The sequence below is a fragment of the Otolemur garnettii genome, unplaced genomic scaffold, assembly GCF_000181295.1.
Source record: "Otolemur garnettii isolate 467f Iridium unplaced genomic scaffold, OtoGar3 scaffold00021, whole genome shotgun sequence".
Lineage (NCBI taxonomy): Eukaryota > Metazoa > Chordata > Mammalia > Primates > Galagidae > Otolemur > Otolemur garnettii.
This window is the reverse complement of record NW_003852416.1, coordinates 17,736,689-17,760,223: the sequence shown is the minus strand read 5'-3', so window position 1 is coordinate 17,760,223 and position 23,535 is coordinate 17,736,689. Positions and strand designations below refer to the sequence as shown.

The following is a 23,535-nucleotide window of genomic DNA, read 5'->3' as shown; positions in this document are numbered from 1 at the left end:
TCCCCAGGAGTGAGTGACCTCCTTTGCTGTTGTTATTCTTACATTCCTACTCTCTTCCATCCCATGTGACCTTTGCTCTGGTGCAGACATTTGTGAAAATTGAACACATGGCTTAAATGTAAATTAACTGGGTGAGGGTCACCAGTGCTAGCTTCAGCCATGTGGGTACTATCCTAGACCACCTTGTGCTGAGAGCTGCCTCTCTGGCTGGTATTCATTGTGTGTACATGTCTCTCTGTCTGGCCTCTCCCCCCGCATCCAGGGTTCTGGCTGGTGTGGACCATCATCATCATCCTCAGTTGCTGCTGCGTCTGCCACCACCGTCGAGCCAAGCACCGTCTTCAGGCTCAGCAGCGGCAACATGAAATCAACCTGATTGCCTACCGGGAAGCCCACAATTACTCAGCGCTGCCATTTTATTTCAGTATGTATACCCAAAGTCATCATACCCGACCCTTAGGAGCTCAGCCCAGGGCTCAGACTGTACCGTGGGGGCCAGAGCCCTGTGGGCATGGGAGTTTGCCCACTTCTCCCCACATAGAGCAGGTCCCAAAAGTACAGGAATAAGGAGGCTCGCCTTCAGCACCAGGGAGCAGGAGCTATGGATGCAGGTCCCTGAAGCATCTGGGCCATTGCAGAGCTAACAGCAGCTGGATTCTGGCCAGATCTTTACGGATTTTTTTTTTTTTAAGGCAGCTAGTATATAGTGTAAGTGAATTGAGATGTGGAGTTTAGTGGCCTAAATTCCTCTCATTTTCTTCACTGACATGTGATGTGCCTGAGCAGAAGCTGCCATATCAGGGGTGGCATTAGGACTTCTTGAGAACCAGAAAGTTGGTGAGCCACTGCAAGGCATTCCCTAGACTTCCTTGGGCCTTGTTTTTTTTTTTTTTTTTTTTTTTTTGAGACAGAGCCTCAAGCTGTCCTCCTGGGCAGAGTGCCGTGGCATTACAGCTCACAGCAACCTCCAACTCCTGGGCTCAAGCGAGTCTCCTGCCTCCGCCTCCCAAGTAACTGGGACCACAGGCACCTGCCACAACGCCCGGCTATTTTTTGGTTGCAGCCATCATTGTTGTTTGGCGGGTCCGGGCTGGGGATTCGAACCCACCAGGGCCTTGTTCTTTATAGCCTCTCCAATGGTCAGTAGGGACCTGGTTGTGCATTTTGTCCAAAGCCATTCTGCAGTGCATTCTATAAAATAAAACATTCACAACTTTTTAAATTCCACATCTAGAAGAGTTAAATGCTTAGCACAGTGCCTGGCATATGGTAGTACTGAATAATTACTGGTAATGGCTCGGCGCCTATGGCTCAAGTGGCTAAGGCGCTAGCCACATACACCTGAACTGGCGGGTTCGAATCCAGCCCAGCCCACCAAAACAACAGTGACTGCTGCAACCGAAAAATAGCCAGTTATTGTGGCAGGTGCTTTAGTCCCAGCTACTTGGGAGGCTGAGGCAAGAGAGTCGCTTAAGCCCAGAAGTTGGAGGTTGCTATGAGCGGTGATGTCACAGCACTCTTCCCAGGGTAACAGCTTGAGGCTCTGTCTCGGAAAAATAAAAAATGCTAGTAATTATTGTTATAACTAGATTACCTATGCCTCAAGGCATTCAGCACATTCAAAAGATAGGACTGTTGCCTTTGGGAGAGTGCTGTGGTGTCTCAACTCACAGCAACCTCAAACTCTTGGGCTTAAGTGATTTCTCTTGCCTCAGCCTCCCAGGTAGCTGGGTCTATAGGCACCGCCACAACGCTCAGCTATTTTTTGTTGTAGTTGTCATTGTTGTTCAGCTGGCCCAGGTCAGGTTCAAACCCACCACCCTTGGTGTATGCAGCTGGCATCATAACCCCTGTGCTACAGGCTCCAAGCCTATTGATCATAGTCAAGACAAAGCTTGGTCTACCTCCAGCCACACCAGAGTGAGAGACAACACAAATTTCTGACCTCCCAGAATATGACCTTCCTGGCATATCTGGAAGGGTAGAGAAAGGAAAGAAAAGTGTTCAGGAAGTCTTACTTAGGGTCCTTGACCCTGAGGCCTATGAGATTTAGGTAGAAGACACAGTCTGAGCAAGAAATTTGAGACTTGTATGCATGTGAAGACAGGTTTGTTCCAAGCAGAAGTTATCTCTTGGCCATCCTCTGCCTTAACTCCAAATAGGTAGGAAGTCCTTGCCTGTGAACCAGCGTTAGGGACTCTCAGATTTCAAGAGGCCAAATCAGGTCACTCCCATAGTGTCTCTCTTTCTCTGCAGAACTGCTCACAGCCCTCTCCCTTCCCACAGCCAAGAGCTATAGCTGTCACTTGGGTATGCTGGGTAGGAAGAAATAATGCATGTGTTTAGTGCAAGCTTTGACGTCTATCCTAGAACAATTACCAGTGCAGTAATTTCTCCTCCCTGCCTCCCCATTTTAGGGTTTTTGCCAAACTATTTACTACCTCCTTATGAGGAAGTGGTGAACCGACCTCCAACTCCTCCCCCACCATACAGTGCCTTCCAGCTCCAGCAGCAGCAGCAGCAGCAGCTGCCTCCACAGTGTGGCCCTACAGGTGGCAGCCCCCCAGGCACTGATCCCACCATGGGTTCCTTAGGGGCACAGAGCAGCCCCTTGTCTGGACCCAGCAGAAGCAGCACAAGACCCCCAAGCATTGCTGACCCTGAGCCCTCTGACCTGCCTGCCAACCAAGCAGCCACCAAAGCTCCTGGAATGGAGTCCAGTGGTTCTGTGGCTGGTCTTGGGGAGCTGGACCCAGGGGCCTTCCTGGACAAAGATTCAGAATGTAAGGAGGAGCTGCTGAAGGATTACAGCTCTGAGCATGGCAGTGCACTCCCTGACAGCAAAGACAAGACCCCTGGGAGACATCGCCGCTTTACAGGTGACTCGGGCATTGAAGTGTGTGTGTGCAACCGAGGCCACCATGATGATGACCTCAAAGAGTTCAACACACTGATCGATGATGCTCTGGATGGGCCCCTGGACTTCTGTGATAGCTGCCACGTGCGGCCTCCCGGTGACGAGGAGGAAGGCTTCTGCCAGCCCTCCGAGGATCAGGCTCGAGAACCTGGGCACCCCCATCTGCCACGGCTGCCTACATGCCTGCTGCTGAATACCATCAATGAGCAGGACTCTGCAAACTCGCAGAGCAGCAGCTCCCCCAGCTAGAGCAGGCCCTGCCTATTCCCAAGAATTTGGCAAAGCAACCAGGGTTGGGGAGAACCACAAGAGAAGCATTAAGTGACTTTCAGAGAAGGTGGTACAGCCACTTTGTCCTTTTTTATTCCCCCCCCCCTGCATTTTCCTACATCTCCAGGTACAGTTCGGGGTGGATGCCTCTTCCCCCACAAAAGCACAGTGTTGTGGAGGGCTGAGAAGTTGGCTCTGTAACTCATTTTTCATAACCCACTCCCACACCCTCTTTTTAAGTCATATCTCACCTTCCTGTTTGGGTCAGATGTGTGTTTTAAAACCCCCAAGGAAGGAGGCTAAGACTGTGCCCTGAGATAATTCTTGGTAATGGAGTGGATTTATGCTCTGATTTTAGTTTGAAAGAACTTTGCTGTGTCTCAGTCCAGGAGAGGCAGCCCGTCTTGGCCTTGGGTGAAGAAGAAAGCCCACAGAGGCCCAGTATTTGTGACCTGTGGCTGCCAAGGTCTGCAGAGCCAGAATGAGGCTAATAAGATGTGGAACAGTGAGAGCTCATGGGTAGTTGTATGGTAGATTGATAGGGGGCTTGTTGATCTCTCAGATTCCAGGTGACAACATAGATGCACTTTGCGCATCTTTGAGGGGCACCTTCCTAGCAGGCTCTGGCTGGCTGTAGGCTGGTTCAGGTATAGAAAATTATTATATCTTCTCTTTGATTTTTCTTTTAAAAACAACAAAAGAGAGCTGAAAACAAGAATCTTAACAGTGAGCATGTACGAATTCTGGGAAAGGAAAGTTTGTGGCTCTTTCCCAAGTTGACCTTCAAAGATCCTGGCTGCAGCAGCACCTATGGCTCAAGGAGTAGGGCGCTGGCCCCATATGCTGTGGGTGGCGGGTTCAAGCCCAGCCCCAGCTAAAACTGTAAAAAAAAAGATCCTGGCTGCAGTTGAACCAGAAGAGAAGTATTTTGTGTGAAGGCTTAGATGGGGGCTATCTTTGGGATGTCTATGAGCAGGACGCCCCAGGGACAGTGGGGAAAGGTACAGCTTTCTGCATCTTTGCCTTCCAATCTGTGCCCACAGGTGCCCGGCACCAGCAAAGCATATGCTCTGCTGGCCTTTGTGTCTCACTGTTCCATGTAAACAAATGGACTGAGGAAGCTGTGGGTCCCAAGGAAGGGCAACCCCATAGCCTGGCTCTCTCACACAGTATTTTGCCTTTGATTTTGAATAATTTTTCTTTTTCTTTTGTGGTGGTGGTGGTTATTTGTTTTAAACTGACCACTTGGAAGAAATACCTGAGTTATCTGTGGTTTTCATGCCTTGTCCCTACCACTTCTGAGTGGGGCAACTCATTTTTCTGTAGCCAATGTAGAGTGTAAGTGACCTGGGTAGGAGGATGAATGCAGCTGTCCAGAAGGCCTGCAGGATCCTTATGACTGTTGTTTGGCTTTAGGTAACCAGTTGAGCTTTGATAGGAATAATCTAAATGGAGAAAGCAAACAGCCGAAACTAACATTCCCCATTCAGCCCTATTCATATGAAGAGTTTGGTTCTTCCCCCACTCTTAAATGATGATATTCAGACCAGGTATTGATATATGGTAAGAAAGGAAGAAAAAAGAAATATATATATATATATCCAAAAACAGACAAATCAAAGGCTGTGAGACGAACAAGTGTCTGCATTTAGATTCCCCAAAACCAAAATCCATGTTGAACAAAGTGAAGTCCATACACAGTGACTTTTTGGGTGACCCATGTATGTGTGTGTCTGTTGTGTGTGAGCCCCAAGCCCTGTTTTCCTGTGAAGATACTTTGAGTGGCAGCCATTCTGTTCACGTGAACCACACGTCTGGAGCACAGATGGCCCTCTCAAGGTAGTTTATTTTACACATTTACTGTTTACTGAACAAATGTCTGACTGCGTACTCGGGTGTATTCAGTAGCATTGTCAACGGCAGTCCCCCTTTGTTTGCCAGAGATACTGTGCTCAAAGTAGAGGTTTTACTCTGCTCATCACTGCAATTTGCACATTGCTCCATGGACACTCAGAGGCCTGTGTTCCCTACAAATGGAAACGTGCTCTGAACCTGTCTGCCTCCCTCTGCTGCTCCTGCCCCTCGGTATCAGCTTATGGGGATGTCCACAACCACTTGGGACAGAAGGCAAAAGTAGAATTTCATACAGAAGCTTGATTGGATCTTCAGTGACAAGCTTACACTACCTGTGGCCCAGACATCAGCCCTGCCCAGAATTGCCAGGAGGAGGTTTTGGCAGACACCACAGGCACCGCAGGACCTACCTCCCTCTGCTGAATCCAGATGACACAAGCAAGCTGGTGTGTGGTCAGAGCTAGCCAGAGTGTGTCAGCAGTCCTCAGATGCCTTTCCTTCCAGCTTTTTAAAAGAAAATCCAAATAACTCACTGAAGTGTCTCAAAGAAGAACAAGTTTTACCAAAATGAATCCTTCTTCAGTTAACTATCAAATGGGTGAACTCTGACCCTCTCAAGTTTCTTTCCCCAGTTAAAGTGGGGAACCAGCCTGAGTTTAACCATTGGATTTACTGCAGCATCCTACCCTGAAGGCATGAGGAGATGAAAATGCAAGCTGCAGGGCTGGCCTCTATTCCTGAAGGCAGTCTGGCTCTGCCAGAAGAGGCTACCCTGCTCAAAAAGATGGGAATAGGATGGAAGGAATAGTTAAGGGGCCAAGGAGATTTGCTGGAGTCTGGTTTTCCAGGTGAATGAGAAGGAAGGGATTGGTTGAGGGTTTGGTGCTACAGTCAGAAGATTTGCAAATGCTAACACATTCCTGTGTGAGGCACATCACCATTTGTCAGTTATTGTGAATATGTGTATTTTAAGCAATAAGATTCAGCTGGTCAGACTTTTCTGGGCAGTCCCAGTGACGCATTTCCTGTGCTGTGATTGTTCTGAAGACAGAGTGGCTCTAACCACTGTGAGAAGCCCAAATAAAAATTGATCCAAAAATTCCTGAAGCTCTTTTTTCTCATGGTACTTTGTTCCTCTCTTCTCAGACTTCAGGGAATTGCACCTCAAGATCCTAAAACACAAGCACTTTTCTCTTCTCCACACAGAGGCTGAAAGTTGTCATGTAGCAGTTGAGGACAGGGTCCTGGGCCAAACATGCCACGAGGAGCCCCCCCCCCAAACCCCATCTATGTCAAGGGCCTGTATCTGCTGTTTGAAACACTTTGCAAAATTCCAAAAACAGGTTAAAATCAGACCCCGAAAGACAGAAACAAGTTTTGTCACCTACCCCAAAGCTAAAACATGGCATTAAAAAGGAAGCAAGCAGACTGGGTGTGGTGGTTCATGCCTGTAGCACTCTGGGAGCTCAGGAGTTTGAGACCAGCCTGAGCAAGAACAAGACCCTTTCTCTACTTAAAAAAAAAAAAAAAGAAAGAAAGAAAAACCAGCCAGGCATTGTGGTGGGCACCTGTATCCACAGCTACTTGTGAGGCTGAGGCAGGAGGATCACTTGAGCCCAAGAATTTGAGGTTGCTGTGAGCTAAGAAGATGCCACAGAGCTCTACCCAGGGCAACAAATGAGACTTCAGAAAAAGAAGGAAGCAAGCACTCTGAGAGATCACTTTTGTTGATATCTTAGACATGGGGGTAGGTGCTTGCCCTTGGAATTTAATATACAAAATATATATTGAGTTGTACAAGCACTATGTTAAATGCTAAGGATAATGCAAAAGAAATATGTAATATGAAGACCCTGCTCTCTGGAACTTACACTTGTTCTTAGCCGAAAGGTCAAGAAGTGATGCTCGCTAGAACTTCTCATTAGGAAGACAAAATAAACCTGTGTGAAATAGGAGATTAACATTTATTTTAAGGCAGGTTGAGATGAACGGTACAAATTCAGAGATTTTCAAGAAATAGTGGGAGGTAGTTCAAGATCTTGAATGCCAGGTGGGAAGTCTCAGGACTGATTTTTGGGTAGTAAGGGAGCCTCTTGTGTGCCAGTGTCTTATCTTTGTGAGCCGATCATTCTTGCCTACAACAAGGAGAGTTCCTTTGTTCATTTTAGCCTCTGCTTAAGACTGTCCTCTTGAGACTTGGTTATAAATCTTTGCTTGAAGGCCAGAGAAAGGAACAACTTGGCACCTCTGCCCAAGAAGTAGGACACCACTACCCAGCAAGACTTCTCTTTGGGCTGCCTATAGGGAAAAGTAGATAATGTGCTAATTGCCACCCTCCCAGAAGGTAATTCCTGTCTCCCCAGTGGAGTGCTCACTAGTGGGCTGGGGCCCCATGTGTGCTGGCAGTGAGGGTCGTCCTTCCTGGGTTCTTGCACTGGGCTTGCCCAGCAGTCAGCCTTGTTGTTTCTGAGAGGCCAGTATTAGTTATGTCCCTGCCCCTGTCGTTGAACCTGGACCAACGACACTTTCCTGGCCCCTTAGTGATGCTAGTGAAGTAATTGCTACCCAGTTCCTTAGACTCCCCCAGGTAGCCCCAGTGGAGGCATATTAGCACGTAGGGACAGTTGCACTTATTTTTAGAGACAGAGTCTCACTATGTCACCCCTGGTAGAGTGCTCACAGCTCTCAGCAACCTCAAACTCTTGGGCTTAAGGGATTCTCTTGCCTCAGCCTCCCAAGGAGCTGGGACTACAGGCACCCGCCATAACGCCTGGCTATGTTTTTGTTGCAGTTGTCATTGTTTAGCAGGCCTGGGCCAGGATCAAACCTGCCGGCCCCAGTATATGTGGCCAGCACCCTACCCACTGAGCTATGGGTGCCAAGCCAAGACAGTTCCATTCTACAACCATAGAAAAGAACTGGGGAGAACATCATGCCTGCTGCCTTTAAGCTAATGTCTGAGTGGCCCAAAAGCAAAAAGGTGCAGCTTTTATAGGCTGGTTCCCAAAGGAACCATGCAGAGGCTGTGCATGTACCCTTGATGCCCAGTCTATAGCTACCCCCAGTGCCCCCATTATACCCTACACTAGGGGTCCTCAAACTACAGCCCGCAGGCCACATGCAGCCCACCGCTGCCTGTCCTGCTTAGCAGCTGACTCGTCCCAGGCCCACAGTCCAGCCCTCCAACAGTCTGAGAGACAGTGAACTGGCCCCCTGTTTAAAAAGTTTGTGGACCCCTGCCTACATCTCTGGGTCACTGAGTTCCTCATTTCTCTAATGAGGTATGGTATGGGTTGTTCCTGTTGTCCCAAGTGACAAAGTTCAGATGGAGACGGTACCAGTGCCCTGAAGCACAAAACAATGGTTTTGATGAAGAAGAATAATTTCAAGAAGTCCCCCATTCTACTGTTTCTTCTGTTTTCAGCTGGGGCAAAAACCAGGGTTTGATGCAAGAGGAGGGAAAAGTGGGTTTAGCTGAAGGCTTGGGTTCAGGATTCAGATTCCAGTCTAGGGGTAAGTTTGGCTTTATTTAGGAGCTGAGCCACGTTCCAGGCACAGAAATACAAAGGTCCTTTCCACTTGCTTCTCTAGAACAGCTAATGGTCTAGAGAGGAAGGCAGGCACATCAATAGTTTTAGTCCTGTTTAGTCAGTCCTGCATGGTAAGAACCACAGAGCCTGTGTGTACGGATGCCCTGGAAGAGACTTAAGCCCAGCTGGGAGTTCTAAGCAAGTCATAAAAAGATGTGAATTTGCCTTTTGCTGGACTGGGCTGGGCAGCCAGAGGCTGTAGGGTCTCTGGAGTTACAAGGGTGGCTTCCTGGAGGTCCCATGTTGTGGAAGGACTTGTCTGCACATACCCACCACTCCTCCTGACCAAGCTGGTGTCTTTGGGGAGTTTTATAAACCCTCAGAGGAAGACTTTGTGGGTTAGGATACCGAAGACGGTGATAAAGCCAGTATTAAGGCACTATTTTATAGGTTGACTCTACAGTACCAGGCCTTGTCTATGCATCTTACCTGCATTGTCTTACTTTAGCCTCAAGCCAGTACTTCAGGCAGTTATTTCTGCTTTATTAATGGGCTTGAGGTATTCAAGGAGTTAACTTGTCCAAGATCACACAGCTAATAAAGTAACTGGCAAAGTTAGTGTTTGGAGCCAGATCTGGTGACTTCAAAGCCCATGCAATTAATGAGCAGGCCTTATAGTGAAAAGTTATGATATTGGAGCATAAGCCATTTGAAGAAATTGTGACTGGGCATGAGGGAACCAGAAAAAAGGCATACTGAGCATGGAATTGTGTGAAAGATGGAGCAGACACCATTTCCTTTTTTTTTTTTTTTTTTGAGACGGAGCCTCAAGCTATCCCCCTGGGTAGAGTGCCATGGCATCACGCTAACAGCAACCTCCAACTCCTGGGCTCAAGCGAGTCTCCTGCCTCTGCCTCCCAAGTAGCTGGGACTACAGGCGCCCGCCACAACGCCTGGCCATTTTTGGTTGCAGCCATCCTTGTTGTTTGGCAGGCCCGGGCTGGGGATTCGAACCCGCCACCTTAGGTGCATGTGGCTGGTGCCTTAGCTGCTTGAGCCACAGACGCCGAGGCCATTTCCTTCTTTACTCCCTTGTCCCCCTCCTCCCCAGAGTCCCACAAGGCCAGCTTAGCTTTCACCCCTAAGGGCTGAAACGGCCCTGCACCTGGGACAGGTGGTGCCTGATGCATTTCTTCAGATCAGTGTTAACTTTCACCAGGAGGGTGTAACCCCTTGAAACATTGTACAATCCTCCAAAGTTAGCTGTTTGGCTCTTCCTTGTCTCTTTTCCTTCAAAGAGTGTTTTCCTCAGAAATCAAAATAGAGCTTTCAGTGTTTGTAAGGGAAGAAGAGGATTTTTGTTCCATCTGAAATTTCTCTGTACAACCCTGTTCCTTACTGTAGTTTAATTTTCCTTCCATTTCATGTTTTCTCACGAAGAAGTCTCAAGAAACCTAATCGCACTGGAAAATGTTACAAAACACCCTCTGTGTTGGAGCCATGAAAGGAGTTTGTCTTTGGGCTCCCCACCCACTTCCCAGCTGTCAGCTTGCCCTGGCTCTGAGGAGCTGGGCTGGGCTGGGCAGGCAGCCAGCCAAGGACTGCAGGGGCCCTGCAGGGTCTCTGGAGTTTTGTGGCTTCCTAGAAGTCCCATGATGTGGAAAGACTTGTCTGCACATAGTCACTACCCCTCCTGACCAAGCTGGTGTCTTTGGGGAGGTTTTATAAACCCTCAGGGGAGGACTTTGTGAGTTAGGATACAGAAGACGATGATAAAGCCAGTATTTATCAAGGCACTAAACACATTACATAGGTTGATACTTGATCATCGCAGCAACACTAGAGGTCAGTACTATTTCTACATACACCTCGGCCCCTCTCCCCCCCATATTATGGATGAGAAAAGTGACATTTAAAAAGGCCATGTAAGGCCAGGTACAGTGGCTCACACCTGTAATCTTAGTACTCTGGGAGGCTGAGGCAGGCGGATTGCTTGAGTCAAGCATTCAAGACCAGCCTGAGCAAGAGTGAGACCCCCATCTCTAAAAATAGCTGCCTATAGTCCCAGCTACTTGAGAGTCTGAGACAAGAGGATCTCTTGAGCCCAAGAGATTTTTTTTTTTTTTTTAGACAGAGTCTCAAGCTGTCACCCTGGGTAGAGTGCTCTGGCATCAAAGCTCACAGCAACCTCCAACTCCTGGGGTCAAGCGAGTCCTCTGCCTCAGCCTCCCAAGTAGCTGGGACCACAGGCGCCCGCCACAATGCCCAGCTATTTTTTTTGGTTGCAGCTGTCATTGTTTTTGGTGGACCTGGGCCAGATTAGAACCTGCCACCTTAGGTTTATGTGGCTGGCGCCCGAGCCACAGGTGCCGAGCCAAGCCCAAGAGATTTCTAATGCCATAGCACTCAACCCTAGGGTGACTAAGTAAGACTGTCTCAAAAAAAAAGGGGGGGGCCATGTAAGTTGCCCATGGCAACTCAGTCTAAATGACAATACCAGAAGAATCTGTGTCCACAGCTGCACCTGTGTCATCTGAAGATCTCATCTGTGTGGGACTATCCTGCTCACAACCCTTTCTGTCTTTCCTCAGTGTAGCACAGCTGGTAAGTTACCCCCACCTTCCAAATAAGGAAACTAAGGTTCAGGAAGTTAGCAGTGGGCCTGTGATCCAGGACTAGGAAACTTGGGAGCCAGGTGACTAGCACCTGGGCATTCAGGTTCCTCCTGACACTATGCACTTCCTGCCCGACTCTGGCCTCTGTTGACTGCAGCGCTATCCAGAGATGGGCATTAACATCTGTGAGGGTGACTGCAGAGGGGGCTTCTCATTCGCTTCAGGTTTTGTGGTAAACCAGAACATTCATTCACTCTCACCCGTGCCAACATTATAAAGGAGGGTTTGCTCATAGCCCACCAGAGCTGATTATTAAATTTTCAAGAATTTTATGAGGTTCAGTCCCTGTGGCTCAAGCAGCTAAGGCGCCAGCCACATACACCTAACCTGGTGGGTTCGAATCCAGTCCGGGCCCACCAAACAATGACAGCTGCAACCAAAAAATAGCCAGGAGTTGTGGCGGGCGCCTGTAGTCCCAGCTACTTGGGAGGCGGAGGCAGGAGAATCACTTGAGCCCAGGAGTTGGAGGTTGCTGTGAACTATGATGCCACAGCACTCTACCCAGGGTGACAGCTTAAGGCTCTGTCTCAAAAAAAAAAAAAAAGAATTTTATGAGCTGCTCGTTAAATAGCTGACTTAAAAAATTATACAAACCTACAATTGAATATACAGCATTAAAAACATACTCAAATGGATCATTTCCTTATTATTTTACTACACATCTCTACTATTATGCCCTTGAGGTTATTTATATCTCTATCAGTGTGGTGTAACTATTATATATGGCATTTACTTAGAATGGTGAAGAGCACACAGTGCTACTGTGCATCTCTTCCCAATTCTGCTCAGTAACATCACATCGATAGCTTGAAATTGGTCACAGCAGGAGTATTTATACCACACTAATCAGCAAACACTACAAATCAGAGAAAATCTCTTCCACCTCCATCTAGAGCTAGTTAAACACATATTTTATTATCACACCACTGGTCAAGGACAGTGGTATCTTGGAAAAGACTTCCCAGCATCGCCAAAGATCTGGGCTTCCTTCTACATAGAGTTTATTTACTTTTCACTGGGCCGATTAGCAAATGATCCAGAGCATTTGATTCAGACATTGTGTGTGTCTACTTGTCAGGTGCTGATAAGCAGGATAAAGGACATGAAAATGTTCAGTCTCAAACTCCATAGATACAGAGGTGGACAGCATCCCTGAGGGACAACCATATCCATGTCAAGCCCAGACAAGACACCAAGGTTCAGCTCAGGTCCAGTTCTTTGGTTCAGTACCAAGAAATAGAAGCTGAGTACTAGACAGGGACGGTCACTAGAGTGGGAGTCACGAGAAATTGATCTGAGGCGGGGAGATTTAGATGAGTGGGGGAAAGGCCTTCCAGATGGGGATACAGCATGGTTTGGGCAAGAGTCAGAGTTCATGAGATCATTTTTTAAAAGGACACTTGACTTTTCTGAAAGGTACTCTCCCCAGCCACACCTCCTGAGAGCCTTCTGTTTGACCCAGGGAACAGGTAGGAAGGCATAGCTGGCTCCTCATTCATCACTGAAACCATGGTTTCTGGTCCTAGCCCTGCTGCTAAGTAGCCGAGCAACTTGGGACAAGTCACACTTCTCCCCACAATGGCCCTTAGTTTCCTCACCTTCAAAATGAAGAGTTAGTCTCTCATTTCCATGCCATTCAGTGTTCTGGCTTGGTAGTTGGAGACTGGATACTTTCTACCCCAGTTAAAGTCACCACTTCCACAGAGGACATAGGCTGTCTGCTAATTGTTTATCTGTTCATCATTTTAGCCCTCTTCCAGCTAGTCCTACCCCCTCTACCTTGAGCTGAGGGTAGTTTGGCTCCAGCCCAGCAACTGGCTGATGGAGGAAGAGGAGCCTGGGAGAGGAAAGGTGCCCTCCAGTTAGCCTTTCCCTTCAGCTCACTGTGGGGCTAGCATCTCTCCCAGGCTGCTTGTGCTGTGGGCTCTTCAGCAATATCCTAAGATGATGGCCAAGACTGAGCAGGGAGATTAGTATCCTACACTTGGATAACAAAGCTCTTTGAAGGAAGGAGAAGCTGCTGTAATTAGAAACCTTGTCCTTTCCTGGGAAGGTCACCTTTGGTCTTTTCTCTCTTCCAACTTAGCCAGGCAGGGTCTCAGCCTTGCCCTGGTGGTCATTTCAGAGCCTTCTCTTTAGTCACAGGGAAAGGCTTGGGTTGTTGATGATGTAGCCCTGATCTTGCTGGTGCCAAGAAGCTGGGGATGGGTCCTCTCTCTAGGTTAAAGGGTAAGAGTCAGTTGCTTCTGGGAGATCTCAGCACATTTTGCTTTTTTTCTTTTTTCTCCTCAGGACATTTTTCATTTGCAGACTGGCCAACAGCCAAGGTTTAAAGATGCTGGTTTCAAGGTTTTAAGGTATCTGGGCTCCATTTTCAAGTGAGGAGACTTTTATAGATTTCCTACAGTTTTTGAGTAGGGAGAAGGGGCAGAACCCAGGCAGTGCAGCAGAAGACAGCTATGGAAGCCCCTTCCTGATAGTGTTTATCCGGGGAAAGGATGATGAGAAGGGGACCAAGACAAAGGGCAGCAATGGCAAGTCCAGTCTGAGGGTTACATATATGCCCCCAAAGCCAAACCTGTGAGGCAGAAGCCTGCTTGGGTCAAAACAAACAACATTTGTGGTTCTACTTTCAAAATGTAAACTCAGCCTTACCCATTTTCATCATCTCCATATCTTAGACACCCCCTGCATAACTGCCCTGGCAGCTCCCACTCTGCTCTCTGCAGACCATTCTCCATATAGGAGGAGGCAATCTTCCAGAAATACAAACTAGACTGCTCCACTGACATGTTTAAATCCCTCTAGGGACTTCCTATCATAATTGCAATAAAAACCCAACCCCCTTCCTGCTACTATTTCCTACTTACAAAGGCCTCATTGGACCTGGCCCCTGTCTCCCACTCAGTGAGGACCACTCTTTCCTTCACTGGCTGTGTCTTCCAACTGGAGACCTCTCACCTGCCTCTTCTTCAGCAGGGAACACTCACTCCACAGTGGCCAGACCTTCCTCACCTTGTTTAAAGTGGTCACCCCCAACCTCTGCCATTCTCTCATTACATCGCACAGAGTAATCAACTTCATAGCATTTACGAGTCTCTGAAAATTTTTTTTTTTTTTTTGCAGTTTTTGGCTAGGGCTGGGTTTGAACCCACTACCTCTGGCATATGGGGCCAGCGCCCTACTCCTTTGAGCCACAGATGCCGCCCTGAAATTCTTGTTTACTTGTTAGTCCTCACTAAAATGTAAGCCTCATGAGACCAGGGAGCTCAAGTATTCTAGGACAGTGAATGGCACGTAATAGGTGTTCAACAACATATTTGTTGAAAGAATGAGGGAGCAAATGAGTAAATGAACGAGCTGCTCAGACTTTCTGAAGAAAATGGTTTATGCACATCATTGTTGCAGGCTGGAAAAGAGGGCAGAGTGGGCTTGGAGGAGGGGGATGGAGGGAAGGAAAGGTGGGAGGAACACCTCTACTCTAATTCTGCACTAATCTAATCTAATCCCATCCTGTCTGGGCCGGACGGGTGGAGTCAGGGGTGTTAGGTACATCCTCTAGGTGCTAGCCTCAGCCTGGGCTTCCCTCCAGGCCTGGCGCACCTTGATCTTCACTTTGAAAGGCTTGATCAGAAAGACTACCGAGGGGTTGCCTTCCAGGGAGGGTAGCTGCCCATCATCTGGCAGCTCCAGGTCGAACCTCTGCAGTAACCAGGACATGACGAGGAAGAGCTCCTGGCGGGCCAGGACTTCACCTACACAGGAGCGGGGGCCTGCTCCGAATGGCAAGTAGCTCAATGATGGTGAGATGAGCTGGTTACCCGTTGGATCCAAGAAGCGCTCTGTAGGGAAAAGAAGGCCTCAGCCAGGGCCAGGGCAGGAGTAAGCATAGGCAAGCCTCTCTGCTGAAGGGGAGAAACACACTGCCTGGGGAACCCCAGCCTGAGGAGAGAGACAAAGGAAATGAAATATTCAGGAAGGATGAAAAACAGGCAGTATTAACAGATGAAAACGCTACCCTCCAAGGTGAAAGGGGGCAGATTTGATGGGAGACAGATGCCTAGAGGACCTCTTAGAGGAGTCAATATGCAGTGGTCGGAAGGAGAGTGTGGAAAAGCCAGCTGTCAAGAATTTGGGAAAGTCTATGGCAGGATAGTGTATCAACAGGTCCATGAAGTTGGAGCCAACTTCCAGCAGCAAGCTTGGCAGAGGGAAAGGGTGCTGGGGTGGTAAAGCACAGAGTCCAGGCTGGCTGTGTGGCCCAGATAGCAGGATAGGACAGGGACTCACCAGGAATGAACTTGTCCGGCTGGTCCCACTCCTTCTCATTGTGGTGTAGTGCCCACAGATTGATGATAACATGTGTGCCCTTGTCTATGGCAAACTCGCTGATGCTATTCCAGGGAGGAAGAAGAAAAGGGGGTCTGGAACATTGTCCTCCTCTTCTCGCTCATCCTCCAAGCCCCTACATTCCTCCACCCTGGGGGGGGAGTACCCTGTATTCCCTCATGCCCACTCATTCGTCTTTTGCTCAGCTCCTGCCAGATCAAATCTGAACCCAACCCTTCTCCAATCCTTTCCTCTCAACAAGTGCTTCTGTATGAACACTGGTGTACATAGACATTCGTGTCTGTCAGGGTGTGGGAATGTACATTTAGAGCTGGTGCATGCCTTTGCTGCAGCTGTTGGACTAGGCAGGAGCATGGAGCACCTAGTCTTTCATCCCAGACCATATGTCTCCATGGAGAGCAGGCAGCTTCTGAGGGAAGTTAGGTAGGTCCATGGGTTAATCAATTGGTGCCAGTGGGTAGTGGACAGACACATTGAGCAGTAGGGCTAGGATAGGATGTTTGATAGTAGTAAATTGTTGGCTGGCTCTAGGTTAATCAGCAGACTGGGGTGTGGGGTGTGGAGGGGGAACCAGGTGGGCTGGCAAGCAGTGTTGGATGCATCAAGGGGCAGGATGTCATTGGGAGGGAAGGCATACCTTGAGTCAACGTTAGCCTTGTGGGGGATGAGCAAAGGGGCCACAGGCCGGATACGAAGCACCTCTCGGATGGTGGCCTCTAGCAGGATGAGATGGTGCCGGTCGCTGATTGTTGGTGTACGGCTAAAACCTATATTCTGGTCAATTTCCTCTTGGAGCTTTTTCTTCAACTGAGGGCCAGAGGAGGGTGAATGTCACCAGTGTGCTTAAGCCCAAGAGAAGCATGGGCTTAGCAGAACCCAACAGCATGTCCAGAAGAGCCTGTCCAGAGCCTTTCAGTGGTGGCTCCGCAGCCCAGGCCCTGCTACCAGAAGATAGGGCAGCTCCACTCTGGGACTGGAGCCAACCACTACTTGGGGAAGGCCTTCCTGCACAGAAGGCCTGAGGGCATTAACTCCCTCTCTCTGGGGTCTAGAGGTTGGGCTGGCAGGGGTCTAGGGTGGATGGGGAGACAAGAATAGGGAGAAGCCCACCTGAGGATTGTGCAGCAGGAAGGCCACAGTCCACTTTATCACAGAGGTAGTGGTCTCTACGCCAGCCCCAAAGATGTCCCCTACAGTGGCGAGAATGTGTTCATCTGAAAGTATCGTTGGGTCCTGGTCTGGGTCACTGTTGTTATTATCTGTGTTCATCTTGGCTTGGATCAGTATGTCCAACATGTTGGTGGTAGAGTCGCTCCTGAATTTCTCCTAGTCAGGAGAGGTTGGGAGGCAGTGATAAGGAAGGAGCCCCACTCTCCCCACTCTCCCCACTCTCCCCACTCCTCCCAGACTAGAGACAATAAGACTCTCCCCACTCCTCCCAGACTAGAGACAATAAGACTCCTTCTGCATGCAAGTGGAGTGTGGCTGGGCAGGACCTACATGCTGTGGAGGTGGGAGGCAGCAGTGAGCCCTCTTTAAGTTTGCCGGGGGAGAATGGATCCTCTAAGGATCTCTTCAATCCCTCATTTTCCCACCCCCATTCATTAAATCAATTTTTATTGTGCACCTACTAGGTGCCAGGCTGTCTTATTCTAGCTTTTAGAGATTCTACAGTGTCCAAAATGGACCCAGCTCTGCTCTAATGACACTTTTAAGCTAACTTATATTCTCATCTGCTCCATTACCTACCTTATATTTTTCAAAAATTCTATTCAGCAGACTATTTCGCATCTTAACACAGTTCCTCAACAATTCCAGGGTTTTGTTGGGGAAAATCTGGGAGCAAAAAGAAATGTCAAACCCAATCCTCTTCCATTTTGCTTTTTAGCTGCCAGAATCCCTCCTGAAGGCAGATCCTAGCTTTCTGTCTTGAGTTCTCCCTCTAACTCTGACCTTCAGCCAAAAGAGAAAGCAAGATGGGGACACAGAATGGGATCATCATGAAAACTAGCATGATTCCAAACAAGAGAGGAGGGAGTCGTTTCCACTTCTCCTTCCCTACTCAGACAAACGTCAAGCCCTGACTCTGCTGTGTGCCCAGCCTGTGAGGGTAAGAGAGATTTGAGTCTGAAGCCTTGAGCAGGTTCCTTCACCTCACTGAGACTGTTTTCTCATCTGCACAATGGAAATAGTAAAACCTCCCTCCAAGGGGAATTCATCAATTAATATATATAGAAAGCTTAATATTGGCACATGGTAATTAGAAAATAAGAGAGCCATTATCAAAAGCATAAAGATGTATGATTAAAAGACTAAACCTATGTCAGCAGAGTGGCAAAGGTTTTGAGAGGCAGAGGAGATAGAGGTCACTGTGGTTCAGGGGTCAGGAAAAAGGCAGGTCTGGGGTTGGACAGTAAAAGGAAATTGAAGACTGTCAGAGGCTACTGGAATCTGCAGGTAGAGACCTGACTCATCCTCACCTTCAGCCAGGGGAATATGTCTACCAGACTGTCCTTGCCCAGAGATTCCAGAATGCCTTCGTTGTAATTCTGTATCACTGTCAGATCAGGATCCCCAAACTTGTAGGTGGAATTGAAGCAAATCAAGCAGATTACGTTGGTTACCGCCATGAAGAGAGGCAAAGAAAGATCTAAGGACTCTCCATTGTGAGTGACCAGCATGTCACACAATAAACTGAGTTGCTGACATACTGAAGAGAGAGAGGGGCACAGGGTGGGGAATGAATGAGCGCCTTTGCCCCCCTCTCTACCAGCTCCCTCTCAGCCAAAGCAGGGGACAGGTAGCAGAGTGCCACTAGATGGCAGCAGTAGCCAAGAAAAGGCTGGCCTGGGCCATTCCTAACCCTCTTCCCCCGCCCCAGCCTCCTTCTCCCTCCTGTACCCACTGTGGGATCCTGCCCACCCCCCCTAGAGGCCAGCCTGGCACTCACTGATCTTCTCTAGCTTCTGGTCACCGTCCTTGAACAGAGCAAAAGTGGCCAGCACCAGTTTCCGATGCAGCTGCCAGTTGTTGTTGTAGTCAGCAAAGGCAATGCCCTTTTGGTTGTCTGACAGGATACCTAGAGTGGTCTTTGGAGAGCAGGCAAGGCTGTAAGAACCCCACACTATCCACCTCATCCTTGCCCTTGGCTCCTGTACCTGTCCCCCTTCCTGGGGAAGGAGGCAGGCACCTGCCATGCTGACCCCCAGTTGCTGCACTCCACCGTGGCTGTAAGGTCTTGGAGCACAAGCCCTAAGGCCCCCTACTCCCAGTTCCATCAGAGGGACATATTGTGGGGAGGAAGAAAAAACCCTGAATTAAAATGCAAGAGTCCTGGGTTCACTTCTCTGACAGGGTGACCTCTGGGCCTCTCTCTTCTCTTTAGTTTCTGATCAGGGGAAGGTGTGTCCTGGAGTAGGGAGCAGGCCAGCTTATAGAGATGGAGGACTGCCCAGACTAGTCTTTCCCTGGGTCCTCTGGGAAGGGCTAAAGGCATCTTGTTTTTGCTTACCCCTCCTTTGCAAGCCTGCACATCCAACCACAACCCCATGTCTAGACAATGGAACTGTTCTGTCCACCTAGTTCGTTCATTCGTTCCTTCCTTCCTTCCATCCTCCCTTTCTTTCATCCTCCCTTTCTTCTTTTTGAGACAGAGTCTCACTTTGTCACCCTTGGTAGAGTGTTGTGGTGTCATAGCTCACAGCAGCTTCAAACTCTTGGGCTTAAGTGATTCTCTTGTCCCAGCCTCCCCAAGTAGCTGGTACTATAGGCACTGCCATAACGCCCGGCTATTGTTGTAGTTGTAGTTGTCATTGTTGTTTGTAGTTGTCATTGTTGTTTGGCAGGCCCAGGCTGTGTTAGACCTGCCACCTGTCTTAGCCTTCCAGAGTGCTGGGATTACAGGGGTGAGCCACTGCACTCGGCTTGTCCACCCAGTTTAGACTTGAACCAAGCTATCTTATCCTAGAGGTGCTCCCAAAGCATTAGGGTCTGAAGCCTCTCTTTTTTTCTTTCTTTTTTTTTAGAAACAGAGTTTCACTTTTAGCCCTTCTGTAGAGTGCAGCGATGTCACAGCTCACAGCAACCTCCAACTCTTGGGCTTAGGTGATTCTCTTGCCTCAGCCTCCCAAGTAGCTGGGACTACAGGCACCCGCCACAATGCCTGGCTATTTTTTTGTTGCAGTTTGGCCGGGGCCAGGTTTGAACCCACCACCCTCGGTATATGGGGCCGGTGCTCTATTCACTGGGCCACAGATGCTGCCTTCTTTTTTTTTTTTATTTAGACAGAGTCTTATTTGTCACCCTGAGTAGAGTACCCTGGCATCATAGCTCACAGCAACCTCAAATTCTTAGGCTTGAGACATCCCCTTGCCTCAGTCTCCCGAGTAGCTGGGACTATGGGTATGCATCACCAAGCCCAGCTCATTTTTTCTATTTTCAGTAGAGACAGGGATCTCACTCTTGCTCAGGTTGGTCTTGAACTCCTGAGCTCAAGCAGTCCACCCACCTTGGCTTCCCAGAGTGCTACGATTACAGGCATGAGTCACCACGCCCAGTCCCCAAAGCCTCCCTTTTCCATCCCATGACTCCAGCTCCACTTGACTAGACTCCTCTATCTTCTTTTCCCTGAACAGGAACCTAGTAGATAGAGGTGGGTGCTGGGATGGGGGAGTGGGTGGTGGTGTGGGATGGTTAGTGCCCCTGCTCAGGAGCACAACAGAAAGTTTTGTAGGATAGGTGGAGCAGCTGGGGACAGCTCCTGGGAAACAGCAGTCCTAGGCCTCCAGGGGCCAGGCTATTTCTCCCAGCACCCCCAAGAAGGGAAGTAATCACTACCCCATTTTCCAGGAAGAGTAACATTAATACTAGCTATTTTGGGAGCACTTTTTGTGCTGGGTGCTGAGCTCAGTGCTTTATCCATATCTTCTCAGTTCACTGGAGAGGTCTAGGCTGGGAGAGATTATCATCCCATTTAGGGGCAAGATGAGTAGAGTGAGGGCTCCCTGACCCCTCAGGCCATTGGTATCACCCCACCCCACATCATGGGCATCCCAGTAGAGTAAGCCTTCCTTTAATTCTTCCTGCCAAGGTTAGAGGCTAGGTGGGGCCTGAGGGCTTGCTGCCTTCCCATTACCCCACTGGTCTGTTTTTGGAAGAATTGTAGGTTGTTGGAGCTAAAAGGGTCATTTCAGGCTTACTCATTTTAGGCATGGTCTTGACTGAAGACCTAAACACCACCAGGGGCTGGTGAGGGAGGGAGAAGATTGGCATTGCTTACCACTTGGGGCCGCCCAGAGAAATCCTTGCCCTTCTTAATAAGCACCTCCTTGGCCAGCTGGTAGTGGCCAACAACCACTGTAGTCTTGGGACCCATACGGAAAGAATAGATGGGGCCGTACTTTTCTTGCAGCTTGAACAAGTTGACATGCAGATGACCACGCCTGGGAAGAAATGGCAGGCTGCCCACCAGGGGCAGAGATGGGAGACTCTTAGGGTACTTGGCACCAGGGTTCCTTACCTTGGGCCAGTAGAAATAGGCTAAGGTGAGCAGCAGGAGAGCCACAATCTCCCACATGGTGGCTGGGTGCTGGCCGGCAGGATGGACTGCAGTGGAGTGGGAGTGCTGCAGCAACTCTAGGCTATAAGGAGGCCTTTTTAAGGACTGTCCTGGTCTTCACCTTGACTTGGTGTTATCTCTTGCCTTGTGAAAGTTTATCCTGGAGCAGAGCCAGGCCTGAGCCCTGTCTCAGAACAGAAAGAAGGGGAGTAGAGTCCTCCACAAAGGCTGGCTCAACTCCAGGGCAACCCCCTGGAGGAGGAGCTAGGTAAGGGAGGATGACAGAGCCCCCTCCCTGGGGCTCTGCATCCATGGATGACCCCAGAGTGTACCAGAAGCAAATGATATCTGGGTTAGCAACCAAAGTTTGGGACTTTTCGTGTTGTAAATCAACATGGATTTTACATGAGCAGATACTAGTCAGAAGAGTTACAAATGCCAAAGATATTTTATCTACTCTTATCTTTTAACAGCTAAGGGAAGTGAGAACTTCAAAAGTAAGGTCACATAAGATAGTAGTGGCAAGAACAAAGATGACCTAACTCTTGTTTTGTTGCTCTTTTCAGTGGCAGGGAAGCATAGAAGTTGAGAGCACAGACCCAAGAGTCAGACAGGTTTGGGTTCAAATTCTGGCTTAGCCATTTTCTAGCTATATGACCTTGGGTAAGTTATTAACACAAATGCTTTTCTATTTTCTAATTTTTCTGCTTTTTTGGAGACATGAGGTCTTGCTCTTGCTCAGGCTGGTCTTGAACTCTCAAGTAACCCTTACACCTTGGCCTCCCAGAGTGCTAGGATTACAGGGTGAGCCACATGCCTGGGAACAAGAAGGCTGTCTGGAAAGTATTCAGCCATGTACTATATGTATATGAAAAAGAGAGATATAATAACATATGTATATACATATAATACATGGCTGGATACTTTTCAGACAGCCTTTGTATACCTAGTAGTGGACTTGCAGTGTCCATGTAGTGATCTTATATTTACTTACCTTTTTAGGTTTCAGTTTTCTCTTCTGTAAAATGGGAATAATAATGGGATCGATTTCTCAGGGTTGTTGAGATTCAATGGCATAATGCATGTGAAAATGCTGCCAGGTGCAGAGTAAGTGTTCATTAGATATTATACTATATTATCATCATTATAATACCAAAATGGGCTCCCTAGGTTTTTTTTCTTCTGTTTTAATTTTAACAGACTTAGGGGATACAAGTGAACTTTAGTTTCATAGATATATGTGTAGTGGTAAAGTCTGGACGTTAGTGTATCCATCACCTGAACAGTATACATAGTACCCAATAGGTAATTTCTCATCCCTCACCTCCCTTCTGGCCTCTCTCCTTTTGTGTCTCCAGTGTTCATTATACCACTCTGTGTGACCTTGCATAGCCCCGGGTTAACTTCCACTTGTAAGTGAGAACATGAAGTATTTGATTTTCTATTACTGAGTTGCTTCACTTAGGATGATGGCCTCCAGTTTCATCCAAGTTGTTGAGAGAGACATTTTCATGTTTTTTTCATTGCCGAGTAGTATTCCATGGTGTGTATGTGTGTGTATACAAATTTTCATTATCTGTTCATCAGTTGGTAGGCACTTAAGTTGATTCCACATCTTTGCAATTGTCCTGTAATAAACATTAGAGTGCCTGGTATCTTCTTGATACAATGATTCCTTCTCCTTTTGGTAGATACTCAGTGGTTAGACTGCTGAATCAAATGGTACATCTGCTTTGAGTTCTCTGAGAAACCATCAAACTGATACTCATAGAGGTTTTACTAACTTGCATCCCACCAACAATGTACAAGCATTACCTTTTCACTACATATCTCTTTTATATACTTTTTTGTTTGTTTGTTTATTATTATTATTTACTTTTGAAAGAGATTGTGCATGTGAGTTTTTCTTTAAACTTGGATAAAGCAGCACCTTCTGTATTCTGTCACTCTCAACTTTGCTGAGGCAGACTATTTTTTTTCCTTTCTTCTCCACATCTGCAACAAATTTCCTTTTTGCCACCTGTCTTCTTTGCACACAATGCAGATTGATGAACCCCCTCAAAGGTAAGGCAGAAAGTCAGGGGCCCAGATTTCCCGTGGTAGGCAGGGGCACAGGTTGTGTTTTCTGACTGCCTATTTACATCATTTTCTCCCTGCAGCCAGAAGGAAAGGATGGATTTTTTTTTTTAAAAAAAGAGTCAGAGTCTTACTTTGTCACCCTCCCTTGGTAGAGTGTCGTGGCGTCACAGCTCATAGCTCTTGGGCTTAGGCCTCCCAAGTTTGCAGCTCTCTTGCCTCAGTTTCCTGAGTAGCTGGGACTATAGGTGCCCGCCACAATGCCTGGCTATTTTGTTGTTGTTGTTGTTCTTGTTGCAGTTTGGC

The 23,535-nt window shown here is 48.1% G+C and overlaps 2 protein-coding genes across 4 annotated transcripts in view; one reads left to right on the top strand and one right to left on the bottom strand.

Annotated features, from left to right (window-relative positions):
• The window catches only part of WBP1L (WW domain binding protein 1 like), a 79,557-nt gene extending 73,409 nt beyond the window's left edge, over positions 1-6,148 (top strand). For all 3 annotated transcript variants that reach the window (XM_003787212.3, XM_023511793.1, XM_003787211.3), the window contains exons 3-4: positions 263-424; positions 2,418-6,148. In XM_003787212.3, coding sequence (XP_003787260.1) covers positions 263-424; positions 2,418-3,166 — 911 coding nt within the window. In that variant the 3' untranslated portion in view covers positions 3,167-6,148. The remainder of the gene's footprint in view (positions 1-262; positions 425-2,417) is intronic.
• Positions 6,149-14,625: 8,477 nt separating this feature from the next.
• On the bottom strand, positions 14,626-21,282 carry LOC100959209 (steroid 17-alpha-hydroxylase/17,20 lyase). The gene is made up of 8 exons (XM_003787210.3): positions 20,875-21,282; positions 18,547-18,685; positions 18,077-18,306; positions 17,346-17,432; positions 16,707-16,922; positions 16,234-16,403; positions 15,537-15,640; positions 14,626-15,088 (listed from the first exon to the last, which is right to left on the bottom strand). The coding sequence occupies exons 1-8, from the start codon at positions 21,169-21,171 to the stop codon at positions 14,805-14,807; spliced, it is 1,527 nt and encodes a 508-aa protein (XP_003787258.1). The 5' UTR covers positions 21,172-21,282; the 3' UTR covers positions 14,626-14,804.
• Positions 21,283-23,535: the final 2,253 nt, after the last annotated feature.